Raw genomic sequence first — 23,051 nt, forward strand, 5'->3', positions numbered from 1 at the left:
CAGATGACACCGGAACTTACTTAGTGTGACAGACTCACCCTCCAGTCTGTGGCGGCAATCTAAATACTTCTGGCCAAGAGGGCATTGGCAGCGCATTTCCTGTGAATCTGTTGTTGGCCTCTATCAATCATGTCGTAACCACTTTGCCACACTGTGTGCTGGCGCCAGCATATGCCAGCACAGTTGACATCCTGTTGATGCCTAATACAAGGGTGGAGGCTGTAGCGAAAGCAGGTAGGCATTTGGGCAGTCATGTCCTGAGTGTGGCTGTGTAGATCTCACCCAGTTGACAGCTGAGGCGAAGGAGGACAGTAAAGCTTGTTGTGGCTGGAGCTGATTTCAATGCCTGACTAGATGTTCCTGGATGGCTGCAACTCCAAACATTAGCCACTCCCTATTACTGACTTTTCCTTGATTGCAAGGTCAAAGGCAGTATTTAACACATTAACTCATTCATAAAGTAATCAGACATATGAGGTTGTTGTATACATGGGAGTCTGCTTCTTTAAAGAACTGAGGATTTACTGCTTGTATAAAAATTGCCCACAATGATAAGAGCTGTTGGATCATTTTGTAAGATTAAGAACAGCATGTGGTCTACAGGGGATATTAACAGTGGTTGTTTGTTTAGTCAAGGGTCACTTGGTGGATTACAGAATGATTGTAGGCACTGTTGATCTCATTTCATGGCACAATTGAAAGAAGTTATACTCTTAGAGTAGAAGATGATTAGTAGAAGATGATTTATAGACTAAAGTTGGAGAGAATATTGAGTGTTAAGGGAATAGGTTTTTCATGTCCTATTTGAATTGGACCACACTGGTGAAAGATGACTAATTGCATACAAGCTCACAAGTGTAGTTTCAGCATAAAAGGCACCTATTCTTTCATATGCCTGTTTCCACATTGATTCTGACACAGAACTTTTGGAAAGTTCTGAATTTTCTGTTTGTTAAATAGTGATTCATTTTATTACAGTCTAGTTACACAATGGACACACACACACGATTGATGAGCTAGATGAGTGAGGCAAGTAATCTCATTATAAACAATATGTTAATTATCTCAAAGTTCTGGAAGAAAGTACACAGTTTTCGTAAGACTATCAAGTTATCACAGTTTAGCAGGAGTCAAGTCATATGAACAACAGTCTCTGTAATTCCACTGCACATAATAGATGAACATGTGGCAGCAAGCAAAGTGTAGGAAGTGTCTGAGCCATTTTGGTGACGTAGTAGTTAGGCCTGTTTCTTGGTCAAGAGACAAGGTGGTTTTTGAGGGTGTTTCCAAATCCATCCTGCATAACATTAATTTACTTCTTCTTAGGATTTATTCAGGACAGATGTGTCATGTGGATGATGACAGTGTCCATGCCTTCAGGTAGCCTATCTGAATTCTTATTGGGTTGAGGCTTATGACTGAAAGGCTTCACCTCTCAGTTAACTCTGATCTATTTGTCATTCTTTTGGTAGCTGCTTAATAGGTATTCTCCTTCTACTACAAATATTTTAACAATGTAAAGACGTATGTCTTACAAATTATGTGATGATTGATTTCACTATTGCCAATCTGTGGTTGGAGTCAGTCACAGCTGTCTAATATCTATGGTTACCTGGGATAAACAGAGGTGGAAAGGAAGTATGAAGGGAGTGCAGTTCATTCACAAATGAGGTTTCATTCAAAACTTTTATGCAACAGTTCTGAGTACCAGTGTTGTTTTTCTGTCATGGTTCTTTGCTGGAAAATGAAGAGAAAATTTTGAGAATTGCTGTGTAATTTGTCAGAAGTTTGCTTAGTCAGTATACGGGCATCACAGACATGCTCAACAAATTCAAGCATAGTATGATGTAGGAAAGAGATTGTGCAGAATGTCAAACCTCTCCCTTAAAATACTGAATGCAGATGCACCAAAACCAGTAGAGAAATGTATTACTTCTTCCCACAGATGTTTCACATAATGACCATTACAGTAAAATTGGAGGAATTTGGGTTTACACAAAGGAATTCTTGCAATTGTTCTTGTATGCGGGTGTCTGGGAAATGAGATAAGCTGGCCACACAGTGGTAATGATGCAGAAGGTATGCTCAGTCACACACTACATTGCACCGTATAGTGCAGACATGATAGTGGCAGGAGCTATGCATTGTAGTTCAGTTATTTCAGCATCAATAACCCACAGACTTAGACTTTGATCCTGGTTAGTCGCAGGAGGTTTTTTGACAGCTGTTTAACTTTCACCTTTGAAAATAAATGAAAAAGTGCAACATCATATTGAAGCTAGTTTCAAAACTATGTTATGGGCCTTTCCATAATTAGGTGATGCTGATGTGTGAGACTCCATTCACACTTTAGAGGCTGAGGATATAAATCTTCATCTCTCAGTTCTGTGAGAATAGACGATTTGTGGGATAGTTCCTTTAAAATGAAGCATGGCCAGTTTCAACTCTTATCCTTGTCCTACTGAAATATTCTTATCCTCTTGAGATGGTAATTAATTTCTAACAAGTTTGAGGTTGAATAGACATCTTACAATAACCTGCCACCCCGCAATTGAAGGAAGTAAGGAATATTAGATGTCCTCTGAATAATGAGGTCATTAGAGATTGAGTATGGAGTACAAGTTTGAATTGTTAAACAAGGATAAGGAAGGAAAATGCTCGGTCTGTTACACAGAACCATTCCAGCAGTGTGTGATGGTGCATAGTAACATGATGTAGTGGCAGACCTATTGTAATGTTGATGATTGCTAATGTTTATAGTCTTAATATGAAACTGGCTATTATATTTTAGAAAAATGGAAATTTCATCAAAATTTTAAATACCAATCAAATGCCAGAACACAAGGAGGAATTTTCTTACTCATGAACATACAGTGGAACCTAGCGTAACAAGCATTTCCCACAACATGCAGTTCACACAATAACAAAACAAATTGTAAAAAAAAATGACTCACTTAATAAGTGATGTTTTGCGTAACGAGTGATGACAATTTAGTGTGATGTCACCAGCCATTCGCATGCAGTGGGGGAATGTTCAACAGTATGAACACCTTTCATTGTCAGCAGCAGCGTATGAACAATGTCTTTAGTATGTATTGCAGTCTGGGTTTAGTGCTCTTTCTGTTACCATCTTGTGATCAGACACTTTTCTAAACTTGTATTTACACAGTGTTCTTTTGCGTGCAAATTTTAATGACCTTTGTAGAAATGTCTCGGAGATAATGGCTCAAGAAGGCAGCCATAAGAGAAAGAAAATGACTTTAGAAATGAAATGTAAAACCATTGAAAAAGACGAATGTGGGATGATCGTTGGTGATTTGGCACACACGTACAATCGGTCTACATCAACTACATGCACTGTCCTCAAGAACAAGGCCAAGATTAAGTAGATAGATGCCTCAAAGGGAGTGACAAGAATATCTAAACAATGGTTTTGAAGTTGAAAGGTTGCTCCTTATATGCATAACTGAAAAGCAATTGCAAGGTGACACTATTAACAAGAACATCATTTGTGAGAAGGCAAGAATGTTTTTTGCGAGAATTGTTTAGAAGGTGTCGGGGTCATCAGCTGCTGAAGAAGTGTTTAAGTGAAGCCATGGATGGTTCAAGAAGTTTAAGAGAAGAACCGACATCCACAGTGAGGCACGGTGAAGCAGCCAGATCCCACACAAATGCAGCAGACAACTTCATCAGCAACTTCGAGATGCTTGTAGATTCTGAGGGTTACCTACAACAACATGTTTTTAATTGTAACAAGAGGGATCTATTCTGGATAAAGATGCCAAAGCATACCTTTATAAGAGCAGAGGAGAATGCATTGCCTGGTCACAAGCCTTGAAAGACTGTCTCATCCTGTTATACTGAGTCAATGCAAGCTGCGATTTGGAAATTAAACCACTGCTTGTTTACCATTCAGAAACTCGACAAGCCTACAAGAAGTGTAAAGTCCAGAAGAGCGGGTTAGATGTGATGTGGAGGTCCAACAACAAGGCTTATGTGACAAATGACCTTTACTGTGACTGGATCAATGAAGTGTTTGGTCCTTTGGTGAAAAAATATTTGCTTGAGATGAATTGGCCATTCCATTTCTTGCTTGTTATGGACAATGCTCCTACCCATTCTCCAGGCCTACAACACCATGTCCTTGAAGAATTTAAATTCATCAAGATCCAATTTCTGCCTCCCAACACCACTCCGTTACTCCAGCCTGTGGACCAGCAGATTATTTCTAACTTCAAGAAGCTCTACACAAGCACTCTTCAAGCATTGCTTCGAGTTACTGAATCTACTGATCTCACTCAGAGAGATTTGGAAATATCAGTTCAACATTGTTGCCTGTATCAAGATGATTGAAAAGATGCAGGAAGGTGTTACCGGGAGAACTCTCACTTCTGCTTGGAAAAAGCTTTGGCCACAGCGTGTTGTCGAATGTAACACTGAGGCATTTGAGTCAGTAGTCAACAAGATTGTATCTTTGGCCAAGGAATGACCACCAAAGAGCTTATTGAGTTGCAGTGTGTTTCACAACAGGAAGTTGTGGAGAGGAGTTCTTCAGAGGAGGAGGAGGAGGAGGAGGTGGTGGTGGTGGTGGTGGTGGTGGTGGTGGTGGTAGCAGCAGCACCAAAGCAGCAATCTTCTGCCACAATAAGAGAAATGGTGAAAGCATGGGCATCTGTTGCATCATAGACTGAAAATCATCATCCCGATAAAGCAGCGGCTACGTGCTTTGCAAGTTTTTTTGACAGTAATGCTCTGTCACATTTTTTCCAATTGCTGAAGTGTCAGCAGAAACAAATGACTATAAATAGCTTCCTAATAAAAAAGAATTAGTTATGTATTGTGAATTATAAATTTATGTATGGAACAGATTATTATATTTTACATTAATTTATATGGGATAAATTGTTTCGCTTAACAAGTGTTTCACATTATGAGCATTTCACATTGCAACTAAGATTCTGGAATGTATTATGCTCGCTATGCGAGGTTCCCTGTATTTATATTACCATCTGCCCATCTTTCATCTCTCATTGTCTATCAGATAGTTTTGTTCTACAGTGTAGAGCTCTAATTTTGATTTCAGACATATTTCAAATGTTTCCACAAAAATTGTTGTGCATTGAATACCTTATTTGAAATATCATAGTTCACCTGAGAACCATTTTTACTGTTAACTATAAAATTTTTTCAAGAAAATACTGGTTATCTTTTGCTCTCTTTTTGCATCAGCAATGTCATTACCATTGTAAACACTGACTTTATCATCATCATCATCTCATAATTTTACTCTAAGTATAATTTAGAAACATATGTGTTTGGCATAATTTATGCCCACATTAATGCAGAAAATTTTCATGCAGAAACGATTCTACACTCCACGAAGAGCTATTCTGTATGTACCAGGAGATGATGAACGGAAAATTAGAAAAGCACTTTCCCTAAAAGTGGACTGCATAGCATTGGATTGTGAGGATGGAGTTGCATCTAATAGAAAGGTAATGTAAGCAATTGTAAGTTTTTTTGTTTTATAGAACTCTTTATTTTACAGACTGAGTTAATATATTCTCTTTAACTGAGTTTGAATCAAAAGTACATATTGGCACATGGATTTTAATACCCAGAAATATTAACCATAAGATAAGTGTTACTTGAAGTTTTCCCAGGGAATAAAATGCTGCATCACATTTTGGGTCTGCATCTGGGACAACAATATATCTTCTTCCAGTATTTTGGCTTATAGTTGTAGAGCCATTTTCAGTGTGAGCCAGTGAATGAATTGAAGCCACCTGATGCAATGATATGCTATGGAGTAATTACACTTGCATCAAAAGATAAGACAGTTGGTGCAAAAGTGTCAGCCATAAATAAAGCATTTATAATCTAAGAATAAGACATAGCAGGCACAAAGTCAGCAAACTAACAGTACTAATGAATTATGTGGAATGCCAGGTGCCAAAGACTCAGAACAGTCAATCCTCTGAGAGTGCAGACATGAAATGATTGGATTCTGTGATTTATTGTGCTGAAACCCATGTCTCAGTTGAGCAGGTTGTCTTTTTCTTGTATTTTCACACTTTCCTTGACCACTGAATCATAATAGGATGAGGCTGTGGTCAATTTCCCATAATCCATAGAATGGCCAGTGGAAATACACTATGCTCAGCCACTGCACATTCAGTGGGCTACAGAAGACAAATTACCAATAGACTGAAGTCTCATGGCTTTTCAGTTTTGTGCAGAGGTTTGAGAATTTTGTTTTCCTTATTTCACAAGCATCTTATTTTCTGATGGAAAAATCCAAATGCACTATGCAACAATCTTCATGCAGTTTCTTACAGTTGAATGGCAGTTATATTTGTTTTGACTTCAATAGGCAGTCTCCAGGATGGTTACTGTCGCTGCCTTCAGTGCAGAATCTGTGTTTGGTTGCTGGTACCTCTTCAGATTTTTTTCTGAAGTTGGCAGGTCTGGAACAAGGTCCACTCAGCCTTGTGAGGCCAAATGAAGAGTTTCTTGAATAGGAATCCGTAGCATCACCAGGGTTCATCTACCAGCAATAATGGCTAGAGAGACTGGTGACATGCTGACCATGTGTATCATGATCTTAGACTGCTCCTCACACTGCCTTGTGGGCAGCAACTGGCCAGTCAGAATAGGCCTAAGCCCCAATTGTGAGAGATGTTTATATTTTATTTCATGACTTCATCACTTTTTGTTGTAAGCAAGACTCTCATTTGAGTCTGTGCTGGAGCTCTCATTTTGTACATTCAGCTGCAAGAAACTGCATGAAGATTGTTGTAAGTCTGCTTCTACAACAACACAGATTTTATTAATCCCAAAATATGTACAACTAAATTACAGAAACAAACAATGGAAAATGCAGGGTGGAATAATCATAGTAATATGAAAAGGATAGATTGCTACTCACCATATAGTTGAGATGCTGAGCCGCAGACAGGAACAACAAAAGGACTGCTGAACAGTCTTCGTGTTGTGCTTGTTTGTGACTCAGCATCTCCACTAAGGCACAGTTCCTGACTGTTCTGGAAATAGACAACACAAAAGACTTCCGATGGTGGATTCTTCTTGATCGACCCAGCACGCTGGAAGTTTTGTTGAATGACTTGTACATTACTGCAGGAGAATACTGTTTATGGGTTCAGCTGGGAAGCACTCAAATACTAACAATGTTTGTGGTGCACCCATATGCCATCAGTTCCAAAGCATGATAGTCAGTTCATTGGTGTGAAGAAACAGTACTATATTAGGTAGACAGGCAATGCCAAGGGCTATCCGAACATTGTAGGTAAGTAGCAACAAAGTCCAAATCACAGTACATGAAGAAACCATGTAGCACAAGGTCATTGTTAATAGATATACTGGAGAGATGGCTGTGAACATTGTCTAGATGACAAGTGAGGCCATGGTGGTCCATGTCAGCCCTTAAATCTGTTGCAGATTTTATGCCACATGATTGCTACTAGCACATGTATACTACCAAGGTGCACCTAGTGACGTCACTGGCTGTATGCATAATTATATTGAGTGATCGATCAATGTGTCTTGTGGTATTACAAAAGTACACTTGTGTCCAAAATTAAAACAACAAATCGCTATTTCCCTGTCTTATGTCTAAATTATGGCATAATCACACAAACTGTCAACAGACGTCTGTACAATTGTGTTCTGCACAGAAGGTGGCATTCCGGTCAATGGACAACCATACCAGAAATGACATCAGAGCACCTATCAAATGGGGTAATGTGCGCTGGGTAGTCCCACATCCACAATCACTGTGTATAAAGTCACGGGGGGGGGGGGGGGGGGGGCATAAAGATGATGCTGCCAGACTCTCTGTGGTGGAGGACCATAAGAAGAATGGAAGCAAACTGCTGTGCCCTGATGGCTTAATGTGAATTTTGTTTTTTCTTGAATGTGGCGACAGTTTATAGAGACTGAAACAGTATCCCGAAGACCAGGGCAGGGCCGACCATGTGTAATATCAGAAAGAGAGGAGCTTTATTTGGCTGGAAGGGCATGATGGTACTGCCTTAGTACCCCATGAGAACTGACATCTGACTTCACAACATCTATTGGACATGTTGTATTGAGACAAATGATAACAGAAGGCTTTGGCAGAGTGGCCTTTATTGTCAGAGACCTGCTCTATACAGAAGGGAATATCTAGAGTGGAGTCATCAACATACCTCCTGGATGTCGAACTGTGGGCCAATGTTCTTTTCACAGATGAGTCCTGATTTGGTCTGGAGAGTGATTCTCCAAGCATCTGCATCTGGAAGAAATGTGGAACATGATTTTGGGACTCAGGCATTGTGGAAAGAGACTCATATTGAGGAGGATCCATAATGGTTTGGGCAGGGATTATCTGGACCACTCGAATACCTCTTCATGAAATTGTATGGGTGAATCAGAAAGGTTTAACTGCTGTCAGGTATCGTGACGAGATCTTGGGGACCACATGTGCAGTTGTTGCGAGATGGTGTGGACCCAGACTTCGTATTGATGGACAATAGTGCTCAACTCCATAGAGAACAGGTAGCTGATGTTTTCTTGGAAATGGAAAATGTTGCATGCATGGCGTGGCCTGTTCGCTCTCTCAATTTTAATCTCATAGAGCTTGTATGGGATGCACTTGGGAGACAGGTTGCACCATGTCAGAATCTGCTAACCACTCATCAAGACTTGCGAGCTGCTCTGCAGAAAGAATGGGCATTATTGCCTCAACTAGAGACTGATGGCATCATTCACAGCATGCCCTGTCATTCCAGAACGAGATTTTCACTCTGCAGCGGAGTGTGCGCTGGTTTGAAACTTCCTGGGAGATTAAAACTGTGTGCCGGACTGAGACTCGAACTCGGGACCTTTGCCTTTTGCGGGCAAGTGCTCTACCATCCGAGCTACCCAAGCACGACTCATGCCCCGTCCTCACAGCTTTACTTCCACCAGTCCCTCGTCTCCCACTTTCTAAACTTCACAGAAGCTCTCCTGTGAACCTTGGAGAACTAGCACTCCTGGAAGAAAGGATATTGTGGATACATGGCTTAGCCACAGCCTGGGGGATGTTTCCAGATTGAGGTTTTCACTCTGCAGCGGAGTGCTAAGCCATGTCTCTGCAATATCCTTTCTTCTAGGAGTGCTAGTTCTGCAAGGTTCGCAGGAGAGCTTCTGTGAAGTTTAGAAAGTAGGAGACGAGGTACTGGCGGAAGTAAAGCTGTGAGGACGAGGAGTGAGTCGTGCTTGGGTAGCTCAGATGGTAGAGCACTTGCCCGCGAAAGGCAAAGGTCCTGAGTTCAAGTCTTGGTCCAGTGCACAGTTTTAATCTGCCAGGAAGTTTCATGCCCTGTCATTGTCGGGCCTGTTTTTCTGTCAGAGGTGGCCACACCCCAAACTGAGCAATTAACCAGTTGTTGGAATGTGTGTGCAAATCCGTTATGCATTTGGCAATTATTTATGTTGTGTATTCTTTACATTGTTTCTACTTTACTATTACCTGTTTACAATGTTCCATGGCAAAATATAATGCAACTTTTCAGAATTTCTGTTTGTTCCTTTAATTTTGGGCACCAGTGTATAACATAGATACAGCAACAACAAATAATATGTGATCTTGAGATAGTCTTTAGATGACTCAAAAAAACAGCACACAGTTTAATTAATTTACTTATTTATCAGTCTTTTTTTTATCCATAATACCAGTGAGAGCTACGGATATTGGATGTGTCAAAGGCATTGAAATTGTAAAGAATCATTAGCATAAGGTTGAATAATTACTGAAATTGCTACATGTATTAAACATCTGTTAAATTCTATTGCAGCACTCATTTGTACATTGAAAGGAATAGGAATTTAAGCATGAAGTAGTACTTTATTAGACCATATATTTGCTAACTGAGAAGAAATGGTAGCATCATAAATATAAGGATTTTTTTAGAGAGCTTTATATCCTTAATGGTTACAATGTTATCACAGACTTTGTTAAAAGGCTTCAGACCCATGTGGCACATGCCGTTCTGGCACAACATTATGTCGATGCGAGCTGAATGAAAGCTTTTAATCTTTTTTGTTTGTTCTGCTATTTTAATTGTGAACATTACAGTTTCATTGAAGTTTTTCATCATGGTTAGTTAAATTTACTTTAAATAATAGGAGTTTTTCTCTAATATATATATATATACACACACACACACACACACACACACACACACACACACACACACTCCTGGAAATTGAAATAAGAACACCGTGAATTCATTGTCCCAGGAAGGGGAAACTTTATTGACACATTCCTGGGGTCAGATACATCACATGATCACACTGACAGAACCACAGGCACATAGACACAGGCAACAGAGCATGCACAATGTCGGCACTAGTACAGGATATATCCACCTTTCGCAGCAATGCAGGCTGCTATTCTCCCATGGAGACGATCCTAGAGATGCTGGATGTAGTCCTGTGGTACGGCTTGCCATGCCATTTCCACCTGGCGCCTCAGTTGGACCAGCGTTCATGCTGGACGTGCAGACCGCGTGAGACGACGCTTCATCCAGTCCCAAACATGCTCAATGGGGGACAGATCCGGAGATCTTGCTGGCCGGGGTAGTTGACTTACACCTTCTAGAGCACGTTGGGTGGCACGGGATACATGCGGACGTGCATTGTCCTGTTGGAACAGCAAGTTCCCTTGCCGGTCTAGGAATGGTAGAACGATGGGTTCGATGACGGTTTGGATGTACCGTGCACTATTCAGTGTCCCCTCGATGATCACCAGTGGTGTACGGCCAGTGTAGGAGATCGCTCCCCACGCCATGATGCCGGGTGTTGGCCCTGTGTGCCTCGGTCGTATGCAGTCCTGATTGTGGCGCTCACCTGCACGGCGCCAAACACGCATACGACCATCATTGGCACCAAGGCAGAAGCGACTCTCATCGCTGAAGACGACACGTCTCCATTCGTCCCTCCATTCACGCCTGTCGCGACACCACTGGAGGCGGGCTGCACGATGTTGGGGCGTGAGCGGAAGACGGCCTAACGGTGTGTGGGACCGTAGCCCAGCTTCATGGAGACGGTTGCGAATGGTCCTCGCCGATACCCCAGGAGCAACAGTGCTGGGAAGTGGCGGTGCGGTCCCCTACGGCATTGCGTAGGATCCTACGGTCTTGGCGTGCATCCGTGCGTCGCTGCGGTCCGGTCCCAGGTCGACGGGCACGTGCACCTTCCGCCGACCACTGGCGACAACATCGATGTACTGTGGAGACCTCACGCCCCACGTGTTGAGCAGTTCGGCGGTACGTCCACCCGGCCTCCCGCATGCCCACTATACGCCCTCGCTCAAAGTCCGTCAACTGCACATACGGTTCACGTCCACGCTGTCGCGGCATGCTACCAGTGTTAAAGACTGCGATGGAGCTCCGTATGCCACGGCAAACTGGCTGACACTGACGGCGGCGGTGCACAAATGCTGCGCAGCTAGCGCCATTCGACGGCCAACACCGCGGTTCCTGGTGTGTCCGCTGTGCCGTGCGTGTGATCATTGCTTGTACAGCCCTCTCGCAGTGTCCGGAGCAAGTATGGTGGGTCTGACACACCGGTGTCAATGTGTTCTTTTTTCCATTTCCAGGAGTGTGTGTGTGTCTATATATATAAAACATGCCAGAGAAAGTGTGTTAAATACTTTGAAAGCAGGTTTGCATGAGTCCCTTATTTTACATCGATTTGTTGTTTATTGTCCTCCTCCTGCATTCTAATAGTACTGGGTAATACTGGTGAGCTTACCAGAATATCACGCCATAATTTTGTTGGGACTGAATGTAGACATGATAGTCACTTGTAATTCTTTCCATAGTGATGCGAGTCTCGGACCTCTTAAGATATAACAACTTTTATTTAGCTCAACATTGACTTACTTAATGGATTTAAACCATTTTTAGCCCTCTTTCAGCCCTACATATAGAAATTTTGTTTATGTATGACTTAGCACTGGCTCATTTTTAATTGAAACAGCACATTTGTACAAATTCTAATTTTGGTAAGTACAAAAATTCGTTATGACTGTCTTCTTGTTATATACACCTGCACCTTGCAAACTGCTGTAATACATTTTAGGGTTCCTTCCAATTGCATTAGCACAGGGAGCGTCAAAACAATGCTGCTTAAATATCTCTGTATGTACTGCAGTTAGTCTAATCAAGTCTTCACAGTTGACACAAGAGTAATATTTAGGAAGTTAAAGTACACTTTTAGATTCCAGACTTAATATTGGTTCTTGAAAGTTTGTAAGTAGCATTTTGCAAGACATTTGATATCTGTCTTCAAACATCTGCCAGTACAGCTTTATCAATATTTCCATGAGCCAAACAAACCTTCGACAATTTGTACTGCCCTTCTTTGAATACATTTATTAACCCTGTTAATGCTGTTTGGTGTGGGTCTTATCTGTTTGATCAGTATTCTAGGAGGATTTGCACAAGATTTTTGTAAGCAATGAATGATGGTTGCAGAGATGTGTATGGGTGAATAGACATGCAAAAGTCGAGCAACTGATGGAACAGACAAATTAAGAGGCTACCAACAGAGTCTTTCCTAACTACTGTTCAGTGAATTTTGCTGAGTATGGGCCTCTGCAGCAGGCACCTGGTTCATGCACACATACTGACTGTTGTTTGATTGTGGAATCTGCTTTCCAGTACCATAACTGGATGTCCATTGAGCAGCGACAGATGAGTTTTGCAGATGAATCTCGTTTTAACATTTTGCATTAGTTGTTGGAAGGGTGCAGGCCAAAGGAGGGAGTGTTATGGTCTGGGGAATATTTTTGTATCATTCCCTGCAAGATCTCATTAGTCTGGAAGCAATAATTGATCAACACAAGTATGTGTCTATGCTTGAGGCCATGTCCACCCCTACATGCAGTTTATTTTTTCTCAGCATCATGGCATCTACTACGTAATATAACACGGCGAAAATGTTTTTGTGGGTGACGGTTGGGATGTATATCATTTCTTGACACAAGAAAAATAATGATTAATAGACCATGTCTTTTGGATATTCTCCACCAATTAAGTAATACGTATTTTGTGTAATATGGTGTGCTGCTTCTTGGTGCATGTTTTATCAGTGTGACAATGTATTTCATTGAAATTATAATGAAATCTAGACCTTTAGCTGCTTACAGGCGTTGATAAATATCAATGGGGACAGTTGAAAAATGTGTGCCCCGACCACGACTCATACCCGGGACCTCCTGCTTGCATGGCAGATGCACTATCCGACTGAGCCACTGAGGACACAAACTATAGTGTGACTGCAGGGACTTATCTCTGGCATGCTCCCTGTGAGACACACACTTTCCAACTTTCCGTCCACACACTACATTTGTAGTGCCCCTGCTACAACACTCATTATTCGTGGCAGTCAATCTACCGATTCGTGCAAGAGTTTAGGCAATATGAGTGCATTCACAATGAAGATCATTGGCCAGTAAGCCTTATGTATATGAAGGTGGTATCTGTTCTTTTGAACATGTCCGAAAGTGCAGATACCATTGGTGATCTTGCAGCTCTCAAAGAATGAAATTCATATACATAATCTTCTTCAGCGCGGGTGCATAAACTCTTATGGGAATTGGTAGATTGCCTGCCGCGAGTAATGAGTATTGTGGCCAGGGGCACTACAAATGTAGTGTGTGGACAGAAAGTTGGAAAATGTGGATCTCACAGGGAGCACGCCAAAGATAAGTCCCTGCAGTCGCACTATCATTTGTGTCCTCAGTGGCTCAGTCAGATAGAGTATCTGTCATGTAAGCAGGAGGTCCCGGGTTTGAGTCCTGGTTGGGGCACACATTTTTCAACTGTCCCCATTTATATTTATCAACACCTGTAAGCAGCTAAAGGTCTAAATTTCATTATTATTTTATTCTTCTAGAGCTGCAAGATCACCAATGATATCTGTGCAGATACCAGCTTCATATATGTGTTTCGTTAATTTGCATATATTATTTTATTTGCATATATTATTTTATTAAGTCGAAGTAGATACTCTGTGCGAATTGGTATGGGTGGAGGTTATGCTTAACAGCCGAACTAAGTTAATAATTGGCTCCTTCTACCGACCACCAGACTCCGATGATATAGTTGCTGAACAGTTCAGAGAAAATTTGAGTCTCGTAAGAAATAAATACCCCAATCATACGGTTATAGTTGGTGGGGACTTCAACCTTCCCTCGATATGTTGGCAAAAATACTTGTTCAAAACCGGTGGTAGGCAGAAAACATCTTCCGAGATTGTCCTAAATGCTTTCTCCGAAAATTATTTTGAGCAGTTAGTCCATGAACCCACGCGAATTGTAAATGGTTGCGAAAACACACTTGACCTCTTAGCCACAAACAATCCAGAGCTAATAGAGAGCATCATGACTAATACAGGGATTAGTGATCACAAGGTCGTTGTAGGTAGGCTCAATACCGTTTCTTCCAAATCCACCAGACCAGAAACAAACGCAAAATAATTTTATTTAAAAAAGTGGATAAAGTGTCACTAGAAGCCTTCCTAAGAGACAATCTTCATTCCTTCCGAACTGACTATGCAAATGTAGATGAGATGTGGCTCAAATTCAAAGATATAGTAGCAACGGCAATTGAGAGATTCATACTTCATAAATTGGTAAGAGATGGAACTGATCCCCCATGGTACACAAAACAGGTCCGAATGCTGTTGCAGAGGCAACGGAAAAAGCATGCAAAGTTCAGAAGAACGCGAAATCCCGAAGATTGGCTAAAATTTACAGATGCGCAAAATTTGGCACGGACTTCAATGTGAGATGCCTTTAATAGGTTCCACAACGAAACATTGTCTCGAAATTTGGTAGAAAATCCGAAGAAATTCTGGTCCTATGTAAAGTACACAAGTGGCAAGATGCAGTCAATACCTTCGCTGCGCAGTGCCGATGGTACTGTTACCGACGACTGTGCCGCTAAAGCGGAGTTATTGAACACAGTTTTCCAAAATTCCTTCACCAGGGAAGACAAATGGAATATTCCAAAATTTGAAACACGAACGGCTGCTAGCATGAGTTTCTTAGAAGTAGACACCTTAGGGGTTGCGAAGCAACTCAAATCGCTTGATAAGGGCAAGTCTTCAGGTCCAGATTGTATACCGATTAGGTTCCTTTCAGATTACGCTGATACAATAGCTCCCTACTTAGCAATCATATACAACCGCTCGCTCACCGATAGATCTGTACCTACAGATTGGAAAATTGCGCAGGTCGCAACAGTGTTTAAGAAGGGTAGTAGGAGTAATCCATCGAACTACAGACCTATATCATTGACGTTGGTTTGCAGTAGGTTTTTAGAGCATATCTGTATTCAAACATTATGAATCACCTCGAAGGGCATGATCTATTGATACGTAATCAGCATGGTTTCAGAAAACATCGTTCTTGTGCAACACAGCTAGCTCTTTATTCGCACGAGGTAATGGCTGCTATCGACAGGGGATCTCAAGTTGATTCCGTATTTCTAGATTTCCGGAAAGCTTTTGACACCATTCCTTACAAGCGACTTCTAATCAAGCTGGGTATCGTCTCAGTTGTGCGACTGGATTCGTGATTTCCTGTCAGGAAGCTCGCAGTTCGTAGTAATAGACGGCAAATCATCGAGTAAAACTGAAGAGATATCAGGTGTTCCCCATGGAAGCATCCTGGGACCTCTGCTGTTCCTGGTCTGTATAAATGACCTGGGTGACAATCTGAGCAGTTCTCTTAGGTTGTTCGCAGATGATGCTGTAATTTACCGTCTAGTAAGGTCATCCGAAGACCAGTATCAGTTGCAAAGCGATTTAGAAAAGATTGCTGTATGGTGTGGCAGGTGGCAGTTAACGCTAAATAACGAAAAGTGTGAGGTGATCCACGTGAGTTCCAAAAGAAATCCGTTGGAATTCGATTACTCGATAAATAGTACAATTCTCAATGCTGTCAATTCGACTAAGTACCTAGGTGTTAAAATTACGAACAACTTCAGTTGGAAAGACCGCATAGATAATATTGTGGGGAAGGCGAGCCAAAGGTTGTCTTTTATTGGCAGGACACTTAGAAGATGCAACAAGTCCACTAAAGAGACAGCTTACACTACACTCGTTCGTCCTCTGTTAGAATATTGCCACGTGGTGTGGGATCCTTACCAGGTGGGATTGACGGAGGACATCGAAAGGGTGCAAAAAAGGGCAGCTCGTTTTGTATTATCACATAATAGGGGAGAGAGTGTGGCAGATATGATACGCGAGTTGGGATGGAAGTCATTAAAGCAAAGACGTTTTTCATTGTGGCGACATCTACTTACGAAATTTCAATCACCAACTTTCTCTTCCGAATGCGAAAATATTTTGTTGAGCCCAACTACATAGGTAGGAATGATCATCAAAATAAAATAAGAGTAATCAGAGCTCGAACAGAAAGGTTCCCGCGCGTTGTTCGGGAGTGGAATGGTAGAGAGATAGTATGATTGTTGTTTGATGAACCCTCTGCCAAGCACGTAAATGTGAATTGCAGAGTAATCATATAGTTGTAGATGTAGATGAGAATCATCCTATCATTTACAGGTGAACAGATTGATTAGTTTTATTGAATGAAAGACCTAGATTCAATTAATTAAATTTTGTATGGGTAAAATTTTACGTTTTCTGTATGGTTGTAATTACAGTTCTATTAAATAACAGCAATTAGCACATGACCATGGTTGATCCTGATTGAAAAATCATCATGTCGTATTTCTATTGGGGATACAAATAATTTCTCATTTAACAAAGAATAAAAATAGCTCTCTCTCAATGACTAGAAATATTGGAACTTTAATCATTAGTTACTGCATGACTATAATAGCAATTTTATTCTTACCATGTGCCTGTAGTTTGTATTGTGTGCAAATTGTGGTGGTACATTAGTTTTTAATCCAACATGTTTCCTTCATTCTATATACTGGTGAGGCCCAACATAAACAATGTCAAAACAATCGATTAAATTAGTGTAAATTACTAACTTGCTGCATGAAAAATCTTTGGTGTATTAAAATCCAGATAACCGGAAAAGACAGTCAAAGCAGCAGTTTATATTGGTGTAAATTACTAATATTACATATATGTCCTCTTTGGGAGAATGGGGATGAGATTGGGATAGGGTACAGGATCCCAAAAGGGGTTGTGGTATTACAACCAGCAGGCACAATACAATATGTCATACAGCTACCACTGTATGTGTGTGGTTCAAAAAGCACCAAATGAGTTTACTGCAATGCCCTGGCCACCAAATCCCCTGGATTTAAACTCAACCAAGAATCTGTGGGACCACCTTGACTATACTGTATGCACTGTGAATACTCATCCGAGAAACCTAGTACAGCTGGCCATGACACTGTAGTCGGAATGGCTCCATACCCTTGACAGCACATTCCAGAACCTCCTTAACTCTTTTTCTTCACATTTCACAGTGGTCCTGAGCAGCAAAAACTGGTTATTCAGGCTTTTGACTGGTTATCACATTAATGTGCACAACACAATTAGAGGACCACCTCTTTGAAATCCCATAATTCTCTCCCATTGCAACATAAAGAAAGGCCAGAGCTCAGACGTTTGTGTGACATGTAAGGTAGGGTGATGATGTAACATTGGCACAAAGTTTCACCACAATTCTGCCCAACACCATTGTGTATGTGCCACAAAATTGGAATGTTGCGACACAATATTTCACCCCTTCTGGAGGTCAGAACAGTGACACCCAGCATTGAAATCATGTAGTTTCTTATGGGTGGCTGAGGAAAAGGTTTCAGACGTACTGTTGCTCAGAATCAACATGAAAAGGCCTCAGGGTGTGTAATAAAGGCTGTCAATGCAATCACCCCTTTCCTTGGAGCATTGATTCATGCTCTTTTTGTGGTCAAAATGACAGTCCTCAGTGGGATGCACAATATTTGACTGATGACATCCCTGTATGTTCCAACCCCTCTCTAAGGACATTATGGGGCTGCATCCCCATTTAATATGATCACACCCCTTTGGAGTGCAGCACAACCACAATTTTTGTTCTTGAGTGCAGGTTCAAATCATTAGGGACCATTCAACAAAATCTGAGTGTGATCCAAAGCAGCAAAGAGTGCTTATGATTTTTCGCCCGCCTGTTGTGCACCCTTCTGTAGGATGATCATGGAGGGGTGCAACGTTGACACATTCATGAATACAACTTCAAAGGGTCTCTCTAAGACCTCCCAGTTCAGCAATATGCTCAGTGGCACCCACCCACATTTAGTGAGAGTTTTAAAAGTGTGCCTTTACAGCAGCAACCTCAGGTGCCTGCACGCAGGCAACTGGCATCATCAAGGTGTCAAGTGGTTGCCTGCTGCCTGCCTGCAGGGACCTAGGGCTACTTTGCTGATTCTCTCTGTAAAGTCATACTTTTAAAATTCTCAGTGTATACGGGCGGGTGCAACCTAGGGTACTGCAGAACTTGAGGTCTTACAGGGATCATTTGCCATTGTATTCACATGTGTGTCAATGTCACACTCCTCTGTCATCACACCACAGGAGGGCTGACATTCAAATTTTGTTGAATGGTTTTGAATGGTCTCTAGTGGTTCCAACCTGAACACAAGAGCAAAAACTGAAATTGCACTGCATTCCAGAGGGATGAAAAATTGATGGATGACTGCAGTGTTGAAAGTCATCCTGTTGTACATCTCACTGAGAACAGGCATTTTCAACCACAAAATGTACTTGAATCAACACCCTAAGGAAATGGGCAGTGTCACTGACACTCTTTGTGCCCCCCCCCCCCCCCCTCCCCACCTTGAGGCCTTTTCATGTTGATTTTGAGCAGCAGTATATCTGAAATGTTTTCCTTAGCCACCCATAAGAAAACTGCATGAGTTCAATGCTGGGTATATTGCTGTTCTGATCTCCATTTGAGAGTGATGAAAAGGAGGGGTGAAATGTGGGTGAGAGGTGGTGTGACAATAGTCTAATCATGTGACACATCAGCAGTGGCATTGGGCAGAATTGTGATGAAATTTGGTACCCAATGTGACATCATTAACACATCTTACACACACATGAATTTCTAAGCTCTGACCTTTTCTCCCCACCCTGTGTCTACAACTTGCTATTTGTAGCATCATCGAGCCTGAAAGTGATGTCACAGTGTGCTACGCTTTTGTACTGTGACAGAGAAAGATTATAGGCACCTTCAAGCCTAATTTCGAACTTATACACAGCAATGGAAGACTATTAAGGGGTTTCAAAGAAATGTTCCTTTTATTATGTTGGTCATTGTACAAAACAAACAACAAAGGGTTGTAGCACACTTCTCTGTAGCATGCCCAAAATTACACTTATGTTTATCAATAACTCTCCATCCGATGTTATGTCCCACATTTTGACCTGCTATACATCTTAGGACAACCTCTAGCCATTGTTTACCTTGTAAGTTCTGTCTGATAGTGTGGGAACTGAATCACATGAATCAAATGTTTCCCCTCTTAGTTAAAAATGAGTAATGGGAATACATTATTTCTGCCATTTGACCATTGTGATCAAATATACAGTTTATTATGGGGGTCACATTTGTTCCTTACAAGAGAGACAGAGATGTAGAAATGAATTACATAGGACAACGAAATTATTTTCGGAAAAACTTTTTTTACTTTGATAACTGATCTTTATAGATTTTTATGAGCTGAATCCAAATCTAGCCTTAGTTTTTTTGTATCACCCATAGTTTTTGAGCAAAATGCTTTTTATTATATAGTATAAAAATCCCCTGCTATATGGTAAATGGGAAAATTAATGAAACGCTTTTTTACAACATAAGCATGGTTTGTATTTACAGTAAGCTATGCAAAACAATGATATGTGTTAATAGAGGTTTCACTTGTCAGCTGGAATTAGTTTGTATTTTCTTTCTCTTGTTTCTTTGAAGCTTCTTTTGTAGCTTTTTCTACGATGAGTTGCTTGCTGAACTTCTCGGTGAAGTGACCAACAGTAGTCCCCCATCATGATGGTGTTCCAGTGGCCCTGGTAGCATTTTTCCATCACTTTAGTGTCCTGGTGAAAATGATCTCCTTGCTCCTCACTAACATCTCTCATACTGCCCGGGAAGTAATCAAGGTGATTATTCAATAAGTGAACTTTCAGGCTTGTTAAACATCCTAAAGTTTTGAACTTCTTTAACATTGTAGATATTATAGAAACATACTCTGGGTCTTTTTTGTGTCCTAAGAACTTTGTAACAACTTGCTTGTATGATAAATCTTCTTTCTCATTTAAGGTCATTGTGGATTCAAAGTTAACATCCAACATCAATTTTCTAATGTCAGGTATGACAAAGACACCTTCTTTTAGTTTAGCTTCTGAAGGTGTGGAAACTTTTGGCAGAGATACTTAAAACATGATCCATCTTTAGGCAAAGCCTTTACAAACTGTTTCATTAGGCCTAACTTTATATGTGTAGGTGGTAGGAGTATGTTTTTTGGATCTAGAAGGTTTTTGCGTAGAATGTTCTTCTCACCAGGTCTTAAAGACTCCCTCACAGGCCAGTTCTTTCTGCGCCAGTGTTGATCCCTAGCCTTACTGTCCCATTCAGACAAGAAACGTGAAAATTTGGTAAAGTCACCTTGCTGACCAAGGAGCATGCATATTACTTTTAGATCGCCACATATCAGCCAACCACGAGCAGAATAGCCTATTTTATTTAGCACTGTTTCTAGGTTTCATAGCTTTCTTTCATAAGTATAGAATGTCCAACAGGTATAGATGCATAAATGTTACCATTGTGTAATAAAACAGCCTTTAAACTAGTTTTGGATGAATCAATAAACAGCCTCCAGTCTTCCTTTTTGTATTCAATACCAAACTCATTCATCAGACCGGGAATGTCTGAGCAGTACACTAAATCACCTTCTTGTTGAAAAAAACTTGGAAAATTGCTGCTCTCTCTTTCTATACATGTACATGCTGGTTCCAGCTGCCAACAATATCTTTTCTTCTAATCTAGAGCCAAGCAATTCAGCTTTTTCTTTCATTGCCCAGATCCCTAACCTAATTATTAATCTCGGTCTGAGTAAACAATTTGGGCTCTAGACTTTTTGTTTTACAATGGACATCATCATCATCTGAATCAGATTGTACATCAGAAAATACTTCTGTTGGAATACAATTTAAATCATCTGGTGGTTCAGAAACTGGCAAATCTACACCATACCCTACTGGTCGGATGGCGGATGGAACGTTAGGGTAGCTTATTACCTTCTTGTTTTCTGAATTATGACCAGTAATATCAACACTGCAAAAGTAGCAATCATCGCAATGATTTCTTGGCACCCTCCATACCATAGGAACAGCAAATCTAAAGGCTTTTTTCCCTTTTTGGATCATTTTCTCAAATCTTCAACACACGCAAAACACACCTTATGCGGTGCCCAAGATTTATCTTGATCACCTAGGTCAGATCCAAAGTATGATAGGTAAACCTTTTTCACAAAGTCTGTAATGTTTCTTTGGTGTTTTTTTAATCACAAATTCACCAAAAATATAACAAAAACTGTCAGCAGAGTTTTTACAACCACGATTAGATATTGTACTGAGCACATGTACAGGAAACGGGAAAGTGAGTTTAGGTTGACAGTAAACAAAACACCATCTGTTAACACAAAAATAGAATTGACCTTTTTCTGCCAGCAAATGTTTTTCAGCAGTGCTACCAATGTCATCTACATTCATTAACCTCCTTTTTAAATTATTTTACCTGTATAAAAGCTGTTAAATTCTGTAAAACATCACTTAATTTAATAAATTTAACTGTAAAACGTGAAGAAATGGTGGATGATACAGTTTTTTAAGTATCATATTTGGATTTCCTCACTCTAAAAACATAAGAATAGGGTATTTTCAGCAAAAAAAGTTTTTCCATCGTTGGCCTGTGTTATCAATTACTGTTGCCATATTATGTCCTTTTCTTGCTGGGAATGCTACTGTGGTGATCAAACCAGCTCTACATCAGCAATTCTGCCTTTGATCACAACTGTCTAAGATGAAATCAGTATCAAAGTACCCACATGCAGTTACTTCACAGTTATATTTATATGCTTATTGAAGATTAAAACATTTTTTTCCCTGTATACAGTCAGAAACACTATCTTGTCTTACTGTTTTGTATGTTTATAAGTCTATTACTGAATTACAGTACTCAGTGAGGTGACCAGCACAGTACTTATGGCCTGTGAATGTATTTCATTTGTTGTGTGTGTAACTGTTCTCACTTCTCTTATGTTATGCCTGTAGTAATGTCATACTGCCTTTCTAAGTGGATAATTTCTGTAACTTAAAAAAAAAAAAGATCTGTTATATATAGCGTATCTGTAGAATTTTCTGATGGAAAAGTTCAAATGTACTGTGACTGGTACATTTTGTGTTGCCAAAACTGCCTTTCTTGCTTTTTCCACTGATTGTTGCAACTCTGTATATAGTTATCTGGTGGCTTCGACTTCTGGAAAAACTTAAGCTAAAGAAAGCCTAGCTAGTTCTGTGGTTGCACTGAATGCTTCTGAAAATTGTTGAGCTATGTGTTTTATGTGAAACAAGTACGAGGTGCTATCCAAAATTTTTGGGACTGGTGCTGCCATCTATTGAAAACATTACCTTTGGACTAATGGTCACCATCACCCTCAAAGTAGTTCCCATCCACATGTACACACCGGTCCCAGCACTTCTGCCACTGGCCAAACGTTTTCTGGAAGTCCTGTTCTTTGAGGGTGTTTATCACCGCCAGCAATGCTTCTTGAATCCTCTCTAGAGTGTCAAACCGATGGCCTTTCAACTTGAGTTACAGTTTTGCGAATAATACAAAGTCGCAAGGTGCCAAATCTGGTGAGTACGGTGGGTGGGGTACAGCCGCCACATTTTTTTTGCCAAAAAGGTCGTGGTAAGCAAGGATGTGTGCCAGGGCACGTTGTCATGATGCAGCAGCCTATTCCCTTAACGCCAAGGGTTGG

The 23,051-nt window shown here is 40.8% G+C and overlaps 1 protein-coding gene across 3 annotated transcripts in view; it reads left to right on the top strand.

The window, feature by feature from the left end:
• LOC124595689 (citramalyl-CoA lyase, mitochondrial-like) overlaps window positions 1-23,051 on the top strand; it is a 193,063-nt gene that overhangs the window by 56,734 nt on the left and 113,278 nt on the right. For all 3 annotated transcript variants that reach the window (XM_047134566.1, XM_047134557.1, XM_047134550.1), the window contains exon 3: window positions 5,361-5,495. In XM_047134566.1, the coding sequence (XP_046990522.1) occupies window positions 5,361-5,495 (135 nt within the window). The remainder of the gene's footprint in view (window positions 1-5,360; window positions 5,496-23,051) is intronic.

This window comes from Schistocerca americana, chromosome 1 (assembly GCF_021461395.2).
Source record: "Schistocerca americana isolate TAMUIC-IGC-003095 chromosome 1, iqSchAmer2.1, whole genome shotgun sequence".
NCBI lineage: Eukaryota > Metazoa > Arthropoda > Insecta > Orthoptera > Acrididae > Schistocerca > Schistocerca americana.